This window comes from Rhinopithecus bieti, unplaced genomic scaffold, assembly GCF_001698545.2.
Source record: "Rhinopithecus bieti isolate Rb0 unplaced genomic scaffold, ASM169854v2 scaffold_11944, whole genome shotgun sequence".
NCBI lineage: Eukaryota > Metazoa > Chordata > Mammalia > Primates > Cercopithecidae > Rhinopithecus > Rhinopithecus bieti.
The window spans coordinates 2,364,140-2,380,363 of NW_016807378.1; the positions used below are offsets into that span (position 1 = coordinate 2,364,140).

Here is a 16,224-nt window from a genome sequence, read left to right on the forward strand (position 1 = left end):
AGATGTGACATAAAGCAGAAAGTTAGGTAATAAATGTCAAACAACTAAATACTGTTAAACAATCTGGATGACTAATAAAACTACACCCATCTGTTTAGGCTCAGGTGTTTGTTAGAAAATAAAAGAACAAAAGGCAGCTATAACACTAGACTGAGCCATATGAAATTTCTTATAGGTCAAAGACATATCAGCATTTTTATATGGCTCAATCTAACACTTTCCAGTTACACCTTGCTCAAGACAAGTGAAGGTAACGCTCTCTAGATTTATATGAGAGAGAAAGAATTAGGTTTACTGTAGAACAGCAGAAAATAAAGGAATTCTGCCTCCAAAGCATCTTTGGAAGACACCTAATTCAACTTCATGGAACTTTAAAAATGAAAATTAAATGTCTAGAAGAGAAAAAGTATTTTGAAGACAATAACTAGGAATGTTAACTTTGTTTTAAATAAATGAATTCAGAAAAATCTTGATTGTCTCTCTTGCCCCTTGTATAAAATTATAGGTATTATAGCTATCATCTGTGATCTCTGGCCAAAAAACAATTATATCCTTATTTCTCTGAGTTCAGGCCCACGGTAAAGACATTAAACTTACCATTTCATGTTTTAATACATGAACTTTAGAGACATCAACTTGCAAAGGAGCACATCAAACTTACTGTTACTCAAATTTTTCTTTAATAAAGACAAAGGAATTATTTAACAATTTTTGCACAACTATACTTAACTGACAAAGATGATTTGTTTAGGATCTTAAGGATAGCAAAGATATAAGCTAAGAGGGTACCACCAGGAAAAAAGACAAATACATTCTATCACTAGAAAACGCTTCAAGACAAAAATATTAATTCAATAAGAAAATATTTCATTTTTTTTATCACAGAGACTATTAAATTAACTCATTTCTGTAATCCAGTTACGTGGCATACATTCCTTTTTCTAGTTTCTCATGCAAAAGGTTGGAAAATTTTTCTCAAAACAGAGCAAGTCACCACTAATGGTTTCAAGTCAGGGCTGGGAGTCAGCCTAGAAGAGCATGCTCAGAAGGCCATTTACACTTACCTGACCCCAGCCTGATGCTCTCCCCGATCCAAAAGGGTTCAATTAATTTCTATTACTAATGAATTATCTCTTATACTTAATAGACATATACATTACTACAAATGTACCTATAAATTAACAGGATGTCATTCAGCATGGAGGAGAGCAGCTGGAACCTAAGGACACCCTGGAGGTCTCTTGGTTACTCTTTTTAGAAAATCGAAAAAAACCTGCCTCATTCCAGGTAATACATAAAAATAACACTTTAACACAAAGTGTTCATCCTGCCTGTACGCTTCCCCTAAAATGCCGTGTGAGCAACTCAGAATTAAATAAAATTAGGACATAAGAATTAACAAGTACACCTAAAACAGACAAGAAGTGTAAGTAAGGACTGCTTCCTGTAATCTTAACCATATTGTTTCATGGATAATTTTCAGAACATAAAAATACAATAAATACTATAATGGAAATATAGGGATTCATTTATTACTTTTTGGTTTACAAACAAAGGCACACAATAATGCTTCTATTTCCTTCTTATAAAAGATTATCAATTTACATTAAAAAAAACCCCACAAAACAAAAAATCCCAAGTTAATTCCTACAACATAAAAAAGGGGGAAAAGGAAATTCTTTTCCCTGCTTTCAAGCTTTATTACACAGGTTCAAAATGATTATTTTATGCCATCCTTAAGTCAAAGAACGTAGTGCCCATGCTTCTCTGCACTGAATCTTAGGACATGTTAATGTTGCCAAGTCAAATTTAAATACAGTCTCAATGACATCACAATTTACAAATGCGTATTCCAGGATTAAAACTGAATAGGGGGAAAAACCCCAAATGTTTTAGAATACAGTTTAATCAAATGAGTTAAATGAAATAAGAAACATTTAATTTAGTAGGCTATCCTATTAAATAACAAGTTTGTGTAGGAAACATAATCAAACAGAACTAAAAATCACATCTAGTAAATGACACAAATGACTTCTCAAATCTTTAAGTCTGACTTAAGTTCAAAGTCTAGTTGGTGGGGATTAACAATCTATATACTCTTTATACTAATCTTAGAACTTTAAATTCTAGAATGACAAACCAATTTATTCATTAGTTTTCTTTTGACAACAGAATTCTAAACACATAAAATTAATGCAGTGGCCTCAGCACCCTCCCAGTTAACATTTCTTTAAGCTAGATTACAAGAACAATAAAACAGTTCAGAAGACATACACTCCCTATGCACTTCACAGGCCTGCCCAAGTTGTCCCCAACTCTTTTGCAAGACACAAAGACAATTCATCTGACTCTAAGTCTATTCAGCAAAAGTATAAAAATCATCCAAACGTCAGCATGTTTTCAACACATTATGGAAATACATTTGGAGAGATGGAGTACTCAATGTATATTATGTGGACCACTTTAAATAAAAGGCATCATTATTTATTCCATTTTCAGACATTGTCATGGTATGTTATACCTTTATATAAGGTAGGTCCAAGGCCAGATACTTTAGTATCATTCCAAAGAATATAGAGATATATATATACACATATTTCTTTTAAAGTAATATTTAAGAGTTTTACTACAGAAAGTCTGGCTTCAACATGGAAGCATTTTTCCTTTACAAGATTATACACCTGCATGAAAGTAGGTGATTTCCTTTACATTTAGTTTTCATAATAGCAAAATAAACTTCTTATACATTGCATTTAAATTGACAAAGAAAGTTAAGATGTAAAGCTCCACGTAACTTTTTGTATTGTGAACTGTTGTCTTTAAACATACTCCAGATACACTGCTGATTATTTAATATAGTACAACTTGATCAACTTAATTAGAAGTGTTATGCTGAACAATTTGTTAAATCAAATGTATGTTAAAACAGTTAAGTAGAGTTAACTATTATGATTAAAAGGGAATTTTAATGTATCATTAAAATATACATCAATTTTCTTGCTATTACTTGTTTCTATAATGCATTTCTTTCTAAAGCTAAAACCACATGCATAAAAAATAAATGATACCTTCAAACTCATTCAACAGTTTGCTGCCTTATGTGGTATATAAATAAAGTCCTTTATTTAACTTCATACACATTATCTGAAGCATTATTTTATTTTTCGTGAAGGAATTCAACTTTCAAGGTCAAAATTAGTATGTGTTTACACACGAGGACATTTTCTTAACATTATTACTACCTGCAAATACATTCTTCCATAATAATGCACTTTCAGTTTTCATTGGAAAGATAGCACAAGCCTTTTAAAAGTCCTACGAATAAAATTTATAAAGGGAGGAGAACACAAGTATGGTGAATCCCTCCCAACTCCCACTTCCAACAAAGTCTCAAGAAATCCTCCTGCTTCAAAACATAAACGCAATCTCACAGGATTTTTATTTGATCATAATGCAGACAAGAAAACTGTATTCCTATTCTTTTTGATACTAACAGTTTTACTGAATTTGTTTTCACTTTCTGTCAAAAAACACATAGCATATGTTGTTGATATGGATTCTCAAACCCATTTAGATGCAATAGGGTCATTAGAATAATATAGCCTTCTGATTTTAAAAGCAACTGATTGCTAATTGAAAAACGATATGCATCAGACATTTAATCAGAAAAAGAAAATGAAGACATGTCTTTCATGTTTGATATCATTTAACTTACAGAATGATGTGAAAATAGGTTGGTTATAATTTTAACAAAACTAAAACCCACTTCAACTAATGAAAAAAATCAAACAATGAAGAATCAAGTATCTACCAACTTAGCTAGTATTACTGTCCAAATAAATGTCTTCCATTGCACTGAACATTAGAATTAGAAATTCACTATATGTTAAGGCATATTTTAATTAATATGTTCCAGAATTGCACAGTTATACTGGTCAGTGTTCCTATTTCCCCACTCTTGCCCTCAGCCCATTCCTTTCTTCTAGGGCTCAAAATATTAAGTCATGGTTTTGGTGGCTATTGTAGATTTGAGCTGGCATAACACAGTGTGTTCACTAAGTTTTATGAGTATAAACATTAAAATGTGACATAAAATGTACCATAATTTACTTCACACTCTGATCTAAGATGGTTTAATGTCTTGACAAAAGGTGAGATGACTTAAGTACATTTTACATTTTGTGCATTTAGATCACCACATGTATAGATGTTCTAATGCTGCATTCTTGGTCTTCAATATCTCATAGTGCTGGATGCTCGGAAGTATGACAGAAACTTGTAACACAGACTAACCACAAAGTACCAGATGTTTCTTGCCATTTGTGATCTTGCAATAAAAATGCGCCAGATGAGGATCACAAGGATAGTATTAAAACCGTAACGTATATTCCGCAACCTGGAAAGCAAATCAAGAGGTATGTTAGACAGTATTTTCTAGAATAAAGTATTGTTAGATGGCAGCTAATTAATCCTGAATTTTTAAATCAAAGCTCAAATCCATATTAATTTGAAACTTATGCTAGACATTAAGTATACTGTAAATAAAACAGATATGTTCCTTGAATTTCTAGAGCTTCCCATCTAATCTAAAAAGGTTCATTCATTACATACATCACAGTACAGAGCAAAGTTTTTTTTTTTGACATCTTTGGTTGCTTACAAGTTGTCAGACAAGTAACTTACTCCTTCAGTTACAGCTGACAGTCATAAGATCACAGGCCAACCGGACAAGCCCTCATCCAAGTATAAAACATGGCATTAACTTGATAAAGGAGGATCTTCCCTTTTCTCAAAGAGTAACAACATATTACTCAGCTCATGTTTCAACAAATTTTGATGTTTCTGATGGTGTTTCAAAGAAATACAAACCTTTAGATATGTAATAATGCTACATAAATTATACTCACTTCAGCAGGCAGTGCAAGACAGGACTGCAATGTCAGAAAAACGATGTAGAGAAAAGAGCTTCGAATAAGGAGTCAAAGATCAATATTCTAGTTTGCTTTGCCACTCAATACAATATGGCCTAGGCAAATACAACTTTCCTAAGCCTCAATTTCTTCATCTATTGAACTGGCTGCCCTGCAAAGTCTCACAGAGTTATGAGGCATGAGAGGGATAAAATGTGAAAGTCTTAAAAGTGTCATAAAATCATATTAAAAGCACTACAAATATAAGAGATTACCATTAAAATTATCTGCATCTTTGAATGATAGATTACCAGTGATTTTCCTCTTCTATTTTCTGAGTATTAAAAAAAAAACAGTATGTGTTACTTGTATAAAGAGATAAAGATATAGCGCTATTTTATGTAAGAAAAAATATTCTATGTTGAATAATGTATTCTCTTCCTCCAAAGATTATTAAAATAAAAAAACAAACCTTTAAAATAGATTATCTACATTATCTTTCTTCTAATATCTTTACTTTTTAAGTAGCAATATAAAGAAAGATAATAGTAATTTCTGAAACTCAATTCCACCTGAACTTCATACTAAGAAAGATATAAACTGAAGACAGTAAGTTTCAACAATCTTAGGCTAAAGTAATACTACCATAGTTCCAGTCCCAAGGTAAGTACTTTTCCTTAATATAACAGATTAGCAATATCTTTTATTCAATATACCAGTTTACCAAAAAAATTGTGGAATATTTCATAAGGAAGACAAGAAGCAATCAAATCCATGCATCAAACTCACTTGTTCAGATGTTTTCTGGCTGCAGGGAGGCCAGACATTTCTTCATTCAATACGTACTTCTTAGTTCCCAAGCAGTAGTTCTCTATATATTCTGCCCAATGTAACTGCCGTACATCAATATTGAAGGTCTACGTTAACAAAAAAATTACTGATTATTTTGACTAATTTTTCTCACAACCAGTCAGAAATTCATACTTTTCTGAAGGCCAGTTCCAACTGACATAATTACAAAATTCTTAAATACAGAATTAACTTCCGAAATCTTACTGCTAGTCACAGAAAAATTCTTATTCCTAGTTCATACCATTCATTAAACATGGAAACATTTGAGAAGATAATCTGGAAACTAATGTCAGCATTTAAAGAGAAGTAGGTTAAATGTAAGAAGAAAAAAGCCTGTACCATTTTGCTAAACAAAGAAAAAAAAGACAAAATTCTATTGTCCAAATAGATCTATGTATTCCTCACTACTTTATGCATGTACTGATACATTTCCAGTTCTTTTCTATCTGCAGTCTCTTCTCTCTTCCTGTACATCATGCCTACTGAACAGACCAATTTTCCTGGAGAATATTTCTGACATCAACAGACGTTATGAAAACAACATCTGACATCAAGATATGTTATGAAAGCTGGCGAAGGAGTTTGGATAACAGTAATTCGACTATTTGTGAAAATGATAGGTAAATCCAGAAAAGAAAGCCTTCAGAAATGTTACGGCAAAGTAAGAGGGCTATGCACTGCTCAGTGCTCCTTAGCATACAATCAGATAATTTTTTGGAGTTACAAAGATGTTATTTAGTATATACCATCACTTATCTAAAAATAGCCAATTCTAGGAAGGGAAAAGCTACCATAAAAAATTAGTAAAATATAAAAATGCAATAACTCTGCATTAAAATGAAGACTTAACTTAGGAGACATTTTGAGAAGGTATACGTGTATGTTATTGGGAATCCCATAAGAACAGTTCTTTAAAAAAATGGAAGAGAAGCAGTATCTGAGAAGACAATGCCTGGAAATTTTCCAAAAATGGTAAGAAACCAAGTCACGAATTCAAAACACAAATACAACTCCCACTCCCCCATCCCTGCCCCAACACACATCTAGGCATATGAGAATCAGAAAAAGGTCCTATAGATTACTTCCAAAAGAATAACTATTAGACTGTAAGTTGACTTCTCAATAGAAGCAATGAAAGCCAAAAGACTGAGAGATGTTTTCCAAGTACTCAATGAAAATAAGTGCTAAGGTAAAACTCTATGTCAGTGTAAACATCCTTGAAAAATAAAGGTGAAATAAAGATATTTCTAGAGAATAAAACCTGAGACAATCTGACATCAGCAGAAAACCCATGCTAGAGAAAGTAAACTCAAGGATATTCTTTAGGCAGAAGGAGAATGATTCTAGATTTAAGTCTGGGGATGGAGGAAGAAATAAAGAGCAAAAAAAAGGACAATTAACGCTGGTAAATCTGTATGAATATTTACTGCATAAACTGCAATATACCGGCTTGTGTGGCTTAATATATATATATATATAGAATTAAAACATGCATTATGGCCAAAACCGAAATTACTTTTGCACCAACCTAATAACAACAATAACAGATACATGCTGATCCTTCACTATCAGATAAGGGGTAAAAGTATCAATTTATATTAGACCTTGCTAAATTAAAGGATACTATAATCTCTAGAGTAACCTACTAAACCAAAAAGGAACATAATTCTATGCAACACACATAGACGGGAAAAAATAAAATTATTCAAAATATAATCTAAAGGGCAGCAAAAAAAAAAAAAAAAGAAAAAAAAGAAAAGAAAAGAAAAGAAAAAAGAACTTAAAACCAGCGTGACAAATACAAAGCACAAGTCAGGCTAAATCTAAAATGATATAAATTACATAGGAGTTAAGTTGTCCAATTAAAGGCCAAAAATTGTGAGACTGAAAACAAAAACTAAGAACTATATGCTGCTTACAACTAACTATATGCTGCTTACAAAAGACATATCCAAACGATAAGACACAAAATGACTGAAAATAAAAGAATGGAGAAACATACACCATATAGTTCTACCAGCAATGTATAAGGATGCTGATTTGTCCAGGGACTCACCAGAGTACATTGTCCAAGTTTTAATTTTTGCAAATTTGATAAATAGTAAATAATATTCCAGTCTAACTTTAGTCTGCATTTACACTGAGTAAAGCTGAGTATCTTTTCAAACTTGTGAATCATTTTCTGTAAACTATTCATCTCTCTAATCTATTTTCTGACAGGATTAATTACTTTTTTTTTTTTTTTTTTTTTTACAATTTTATATAAGCATTGTATGTACTAGGGAATATATACTAAAATCATTTTGTTATACCACTACGTATCAACTAAGTGACTAAAAATCAAAATTAAAAGGCCAAGTGTTATGGAGGATGTGGATTAACAGGAACTCTCATACACTGTCCTTTGGACTGTAAACTGATACAACCACTTTGGAAAACTGCCATTACCTGCTAAACTGAACATATGAATGCCCTATGCTATCCTATTTCTAGGTATATACCCTACACAAATGTGTACATATAAACGTAAAGAATGCTCATATGATAATTATTCCTAATAGCCAGAAACTGGAAATAACTCAAATGTCCATCAACAGAAGAATGAAAAAATATTGTATAATATCATTTATGTAAAGTCAAAAATAGGTAAAACTAGTATTTAGTGCTAGAATTCAAGAGCTGTTCCCTTTGGGAAGAAGACAAAGGAGATAGTGATTAGGTGCATTAGTCCATTCTCACATCCCTACAAAGAACTACCTGAGAATGGGTAATCTGTAAAGATAAAAAGGTTTAACTGGCTCATGGTTCTGCAGGTTGTATAGACTTCTGTTTCTGTACCCACCTGTGCCTCTTGGGCACTTTTAATATGGCTAGTCCAAATTGAGACATGCTATGGAGTATAAAATGCACTCTGGGTTTTGAAGGCTCAGTATGAAAAAATAGAAAGTAAAATATCCTTTAAATAACTTTTAGATTTTGATATGTTCAAACAATATTTTGATTATATATTGGGTTAAATAAAACATTATTAAAATTTAAAAAAAGTGGGAAGAGAAAGGAAGTTAGTACTGTATGAAAAAAGAAACTCTTGAGAAACTGTAATGAACCAAATCTACAGTCTTTTTTCTTTCTTGGAGACAGGGTCTCACTCTGTCACCCCGGCTGTAGTGCAGTGGCACAATCTCGGCTCACTGCAACCTCTGCCTCCTAGGCTCAAGTCATCCTCCCGCCTCAGCCTCCCAAGTAGCTGGGACTACAGGCATGCGCCACCACGCCTGGCTAATTTTTGTATTTTTTGTAGAGAGGGTCTCACTTTGTTGCCCAGGCTGGTCTTGAACTCCTGAGCTCAAGTTATCCGCTGGCCTCCCAAAGTGCTGGGATTACAGGTGTGAGCCACCATGCCTGGCCCCTACTGTCTATATAAGACCTACATTAATCTGAGTTGTGCTAAAAACCTAATCAGATACTTTAAAGGGGCCCTGGCTTATAAATGCCAGTTAGCTAATTAACTAGGCTACTGGTAGAAGCAAAGGCAAATCCTTATCAGAAAACTGTAATTTCAATCCTGGTCTCAAAAAAATTCTCACAGAAATCCTCAAAGAATATAAATTTATAGTCAAACAAATTTTTTTTTAAAAAAGTAGGTGCCATGGATGACCCCCAGCTCAATCAATAGATGGCAGAATCAGATGCTGCAAATCATCTGGAAGTCTAAATTATCAGAAGCAAAATGCAAAACAATTATATTTAATATGTTTCAAGAAAAAATTCTAGAGACTATTTAAGAAACATTTATAAGATCTGAAAAATAAATTATACTTTCTAAAACTGCAAATAAGACAACTAAAACTCTACATTCAATTGGATAGTTTAGACACAGCTGGCAGACTGCCACAGAATCTTAAATTATCTAGAGTTTAGCCCAGAAACACAGAGATACAAAATAGGAAATTAAGGTTAAAAGATTTGGAGGATAGAATAATCTAACATACACTAGGAATTTTGGAAGAAGATATAAGAATAGTGAAGAGGCAATATTTGAAGAAACACTGGCTAAGTATTTCTCTGAATTGCTGAAAGACACCAAACCTCAGATTCAGAAAGCCCAATCCAATCAAGGTAAATTTTTCAAAATTACACCCACTTTCATAGTGATACTGCCAAGTGGCAGACATAAAGAGAAAACGGAAGAGGAGACAAGAATAAAAGATCACCTATAAAGGAAGAGTCAACTACTGACTTTTCAATAGCAACAACGTAAGACAGAATATAAATAAACAGGTTTTTTTTTTTTTTTTTTTTTTTGAGAGACTTTCACTCTATTGTTCAAGCTAGAGTGCAATGACGTGATCACATCTCACTGCACCCTTGACCTCCTAGGCTCAACTGATTCTCCCACCTCAGACTCCTGTGTAGCTGGGACTACAGGCACATGTCACCACGCCTGTCTCATTTTTTTATTTTTGTGGAGAAGGGTCTCGCTATGTTGCTCAGGCTGGTCTCGAACTCCTGGCCTCAAGCCATCCTTCCACCTCAGCCTCCAAAGTATTGCGATTACAGGCATGAGCTACTATGCCCAGTAAAAAAGTTCTTTAACGTGCTGAAATCATGTTCCAAAACCAAGGGTGAAACAACACACATATCAGACAATCAAAAACTGGTAATTCACTATAAAACAGACTCCCTACTAAAACATATTTTTGGTATGCGGAATATATTTCAGGCAGAAAAAAGATCATAAGGAGAAAATCTGAGAGCACAGACATTGGTATACATATATACATATTACACACACACACACACATATATACATATAGAGGGAGAAATCTAAATAAAAACTAAATGAACAAAATAGTATCTCATCATGGGGTTTAAACAGAGAACTGGGCTGGGTGTGGTAGCTCACGCCTATAATCCCAGCACTTGGGGAGGCTGAGGAGGGCAGATCACCCGAGGTCAGGAGTTCAAGACCAGCCTGGCTAACATGGTGAAACCCCATCTCTACTAAAAATACAAAAATTAGCTGGGTGTGGTGGCGTGTGCCTGTAATCCCAGCTACTAGGGAGGCTGAGGCAGGAGAATCACTTGAACCTGGGAGGCAGAGGTTGCAGTGAGCCGAGATTGTGCCATTGCACTCCAGCCTAAGCACAGAGTGAAACTCCATCTCAAAAAGAAAAAAAAAATTTAGAGAACTGAAGTAATGTATTAATACAACCATTTTAAGTGAGTGGGAGTGGTAATCACAACTAAAACATTTTAAGGTTCTAAATAATATTAAGAAGGAAGCTATAAATATTGCTTAATTTAGTCTGTGTTAGATATACATGTTAAAACATCTAGAGTAAGCTCAAAAAGAACATACACAAAGAATTTAAGTTCCAAACTAACAAAGGGCAAAATATGGAATAACAAAAAGTACAAGAGTTTATAAAAAACAATTTCTTCGAGAAGCGTTTTCTCAAATCTCAAAGAAAACAAAGTGTTTGAAAGAAAAACACATAAAGATAAAATCCTCTCTGAAAGCAACATTAAGGGAAAAAAGAATCAACATTTCAATCATGCTTTGAAAATATCTTTGCCACTCTAAAATATTTACATTAGAAATGTTAAGATACAGCAATTTTATTTCACCACTAACAATTACGACTAAAGCTTTATGAGAGACTATAAATAATGGCTTTCTTGTTGTATAGTAGCTGTGGAAAATATTTCTCAGGTTGCTAATGGTTCTGTAATTAGTATGCTACTTATTTTCTAATATAAAACAGAAAATAAACAGAAAATACTTGCTTGCCTTTTTATCTTCAGGGTTTAGTTGATTCCATTACATATTGACATTGTCAGTATTCAAACCCAGAATTACTTGTGAAATATTCAAGACACCATAGCTTTGTGAAGACGAGTTATTGTTTTCATCATCCTGTATTGATAAGAAAATTGACAGATTTATATTTTGTATAGATTAGGAAAAATCCTATCACCACCCAGGGTGCAAGTTTCCCCCAATATAGACATTAATATTAAAATTATAACATTCAATCATTAAGTGTACCAAATCAGCAGGGAATAAGAATATACCTGCATCTTGAACGAACAACTTATAAATCCAAAAGGAAACTAAACGCTTTTTGAAAGCAGCAGCAAATGCATTTAATACTACCTAAACAGAGTTCTGCTGATACATAAAATTAATTCTCAAAGGATATACAATACTCTTAAATTTTCTACACAAAATACTAAGCAAATGAATGAATTCAATTAATATTTCGTTGCTTTCTATTCCTTAAACTACATTTTAATTCACAGCTGCATTTCCTAAGATTTCCTGTGAATTCATAACATACTGTGTTATATTTATAATTCCAACTCTTCAGCACTGCTGAAGCAAAGAATACAGAAATGTTCGTTTGCCACATAGTCAACTCTATTCATTTAAAAAAACAAAACAACTTTTCTTTAACAATGATTGGCACCACTCTTGATCATCTGGATGTGCTGTGAAATCAATGACTCATGCTGAAAACTATCTGAAACAGATATCCACTCACCTCCGCATACCCCACCAATACTCATCCTTATAGAAATAAAGGAGTGTGACACCCTTTTAAAAGTGTGTCTTTAAAGAAAGAGTGTGACTGTTTTTGAAAGTACAAGGAACTTTAATCTTCAAATCTGTCGTTTCATATATCATGGCTCACTGTAAGTCACTGATATCATAACACTAACTTAAGCAGTAACAGCTATACAATAATATTTATGATAAGTAGGGAAAGGGAAGAAAGAACTTTTTGAAACAAAACAAACACCAAAAAACTCCCAACTTCTGTGAATAGAAAATAATTTGTGGAGAAGTACTTTTAAAGATTTCATTTATATTATAATAACAATTAGCATTATATGTATCAAACAGTTTAGACAGTCTCAAAATTAGGGGCTTTAGAAATAGGAGGGGCATGGAGGAAAATTACATTAGAAATGAGGAGAAAAAAACAAGAAAGTATCATTAGCTAAGCAATTCTGATAACACATTCAATACATTTAGAAATAAGCTATGAATCCAGAATACTGGAAGAAAATGAAGCATTATAAACTAGGTAAAGAAAAACTATATTTCATTCAATAAAGTAATTTCAAAATAAAATCTCAAACACAAAATGAATTATCAAGCATCAAAGGCAGTTTTGAACAGGGATAGTTCTGTAGATAAAAGCATCTGAGGGGAAAACACATGTTGCTCTTAGAAAAGGTTAGGTGATTATTTTTTTCTAAAAAACAAAAAGATACAACAAATTTGTCACTAAATCAATACATACTCTCGTGCCAGTTTAGCATACTTAAATCTCTCTCTCACACACAGCTAACATGGTTTTCCTATATATATATCTTAATAAAAGTTTTTTCTTTTTAACTTTTTTTCACTGATAATTCTCTCACCTAATCTTATCTTCAGATTCATTCAAGTGACACAATCAACCCTAACATCAATCAGTAATTCAGCCATTCAAAAAATAATTGCAATAAAAATTGGGGAGGGGGAAGATATTTGGAAGGCCATATATTTGTGTGTGAAATTTATAGAATATTTATTATGCAACAAAAATACTGGATTGAAAACTATTGAGGAAGAAGAAGAAATGTAAAACTTTGCACCCTCACTCCTTGGTTAAACATACCATAGAACAGATGTTTATGACTACATTGCCAGGTATGTTCTGAATATGTATTTATTTTTTATTACGGCAACTTAAAAATAATAATCACAATCCTTTAGACTAAGGCAAGATCTTAATGATTCTCTAGTCCAGGGTTTCTCAACCTTGGCACTATAAATATTGTGGGTCTGATTATTCTTTCTTGTGGAGGGCTATCTTGCATGCTCTAAGATGCTTTGTCACCATCCCTGGCCTCTAGGTGCTGACAGCAGCCCTCCCCCAGTTGTGATAACTAAAAATACCTGCAAACATTGTCAAATGTCTCCAGTTGAGAAGTATACAGATTAAAAATAGATATCTGGTTTAGAGAAGTTAAGCTAGATAAAGTTATGCTAGTTAACCAAAACATAAGATCATGGAGCCATTTTTTAAAAAATGTCAGGTCAGATGCCTACCTAGCTCACATTCAGAATTACGTAAACGAGTAAACTGGATGAAATGAATGACATGACTGACATCAGTTTAATGTAGAATTAGGCATTATAGTAAGGCTCCCATATAAGGTGTAAAGTCGATTACTGTGCTCAATAAATTTCTGAACAAATGAAATAATATAAATTATAAGACTTTGTATTTAACATTTATAAAATTGTCTAAGTAAAAAAACCTTTGCATTCCTTGTTGCCTTCAGACTATAAGCTCCCAGAAGTCAAGGATCTGTCCTGCTTTGATACTTAGAAAGCCTCACACAGCACAAACCTCAGGTAAGAAGATTGTTTACTTAATGTTTCCTATTTAGGAAAGATTAATTTCCAAAGGTGCCTATGATACGATCTCCCATCCTACATGCCCACTTACAATACAATGTCACCTTGATTGTCTTCTCAATGAGAGTTGAAAATAACTTAGAACCAACAGAATGAGGTGGAGGTGACATGATGTGACTTCCGAGGCTAGGTCAGAAAAGGTATAGAGCTTTCTGTCTTGCTCACTGAATACTCACCCTTGAAGCCTTCAGTCACCTTGTACGCTGTCCAACTCTCCCTGAGGCTGCCATGCTGCGAGGAAGCTCAAACTAGTCCATATGGAGAGGCCACATGGAGAGGGTCTGACACTATTGGAGAGAGAGAGATGCCCAGCCACCCCAGCTACTGTCCCCTTCCCCTCTTTACCACTCCCTCCACAGCAAAGCTACTCCAGTCCCTGTCTGATTACAATCATTTGAAAGATCCTGAGCCATTACCATCAAGCTACCCCTACTAGAATTCCTGACCCACAGAAATTGTGACACACAAATAAAATGATTGCTTTAAGACACTAAGTTTGAGGTGACTTGTTATGTACAACAGATTAACAAATCTCAACACAGATCTCAATACTAAGAGGGTCTGCTATAGTAAAAACCTAAAACATGTGGTATTGGCTTCAGGGTCAAGTGGTAAACAAAATGTGTAAGGCCTGTTAGATGATCAGTAGTGAAATGTGAAAGGACCAGGGAAACATTATTAATGGAAGCCTTAAAGGGTTTTAAGAAAGCTGTTGGTGAGGGCTTGAAGTAAGGACAACAAACTGTCACTTCCGGTTATATGGAATATAGAAAGTGTACCTAATAAACTCAATGATCTAGCCAAAATTTGCTGAAAGAGGGCAAAAGAGGACAAAGATGATCTTTAAAAAATGAATTATTTGAGTGGAAATTTGGAGGAAATGTAAAATGTCAGCCAGGAATTCTTTAAGAAATGGTTTCTGAGCGTAGCAGGGTAGGGGAAGATGAATCCTTTGCTAAGACTTTGGAAAGACCTACGTAGTGCCTTTTAGAACTTTCAGACAAACAAAAGGCACTCTCCAAATCTTAAAGAAATGTGTAACAGAAACTCTTACTGTTCAAAATCAGGATCTAAGAGGCAAGGATCTAAGATCTAAAAGTGTTCTCCCACTTTTAGAGGACCCAAGATAGAGAAGGGCTTGTGTCAAAGAGATTTATGGGTATGGCTTTAGTCTAATGGATTGGATTCCTTGAAAACAGATACACCGGAAACCCACACAATTTTTAAGCAATCATGTCAGATTACATGTAAAGGGATAGACAAAAAAAAAAACAAAGAAAAAAATGAAGAAACTGCTATATCAACGGTCAGCAAACCAGGGCCTATATACCAAATCCAGTCCACCAACTGTTTTTGTAAATAAAGTTTTACTGGGACACAGTCATGTTCATTCATTTACCTATTGTCTACAGCTGCTTTCATTTTTAACAGCAAAGATGAGTAGCTTCAACAAAAACCAAATGTCCTGCTAAACTTAAAATATTTACTATATGGCCCTAATTTACCAGGAAAGCTTGCCAGTTCCTGCCCTGATCCCCTAACCTTTCATGGGCAGGAAGCAGGATAAGAAGGCTACTTGGCTGCACACAGAGCCCACAGGCCAGTTTTTATGCATAAAGAAGGATGACTCAGAGGGCAGAGGCAAGAACCTCAGAGAACTCCCAGAGAATAAGACTGAGCTCCTAATCAAGAAATCATCAACATATATCTGACTGGAATTCAGAAATGTTATAGACCAGTGTTTGCTGGGTGTCTCCCAATTTCTCTCTTTTTGAATAAAACTGTCTAAAGCCATTTCCTATGCTTACCATCATTTATAATGGGTGTATGTAACTCGTTGCTTTAGTTCACAGATCAGTTCTTGAGGAACTATACTTGAGGAACTATACTGACAAAACCACTCCTAAAGAGCCTCATCTTGTCAATCTCAATTGACCAGATTTAGATGACAGAACCCTGGCTTCCAGCTGATGTCACAGGGAT

General features: G+C 33.9%; 1 protein-coding gene across 1 annotated transcript in view; it reads right to left on the minus strand.

Annotated features, from left to right (window-relative positions):
* Positions 1–661: 661 nt before the first annotated feature.
* The window catches only part of FAR1 (fatty acyl-CoA reductase 1), a 69,430-nt gene continuing 53,867 nt past the window's right edge, over positions 662–16,224 (minus strand). Inside the window, 5 exon segments of the mRNA XM_017881559.1 lie at positions 662–4,396; positions 5,700–5,827; positions 11,557–11,611; positions 11,613–11,642; positions 11,644–11,682. Of these exon segments, the coding sequence (XP_017737048.1) occupies positions 4,234–4,396; positions 5,700–5,827; positions 11,557–11,611; positions 11,613–11,642; positions 11,644–11,682 (415 nt within the window). The 3' untranslated portion in view covers positions 662–4,233.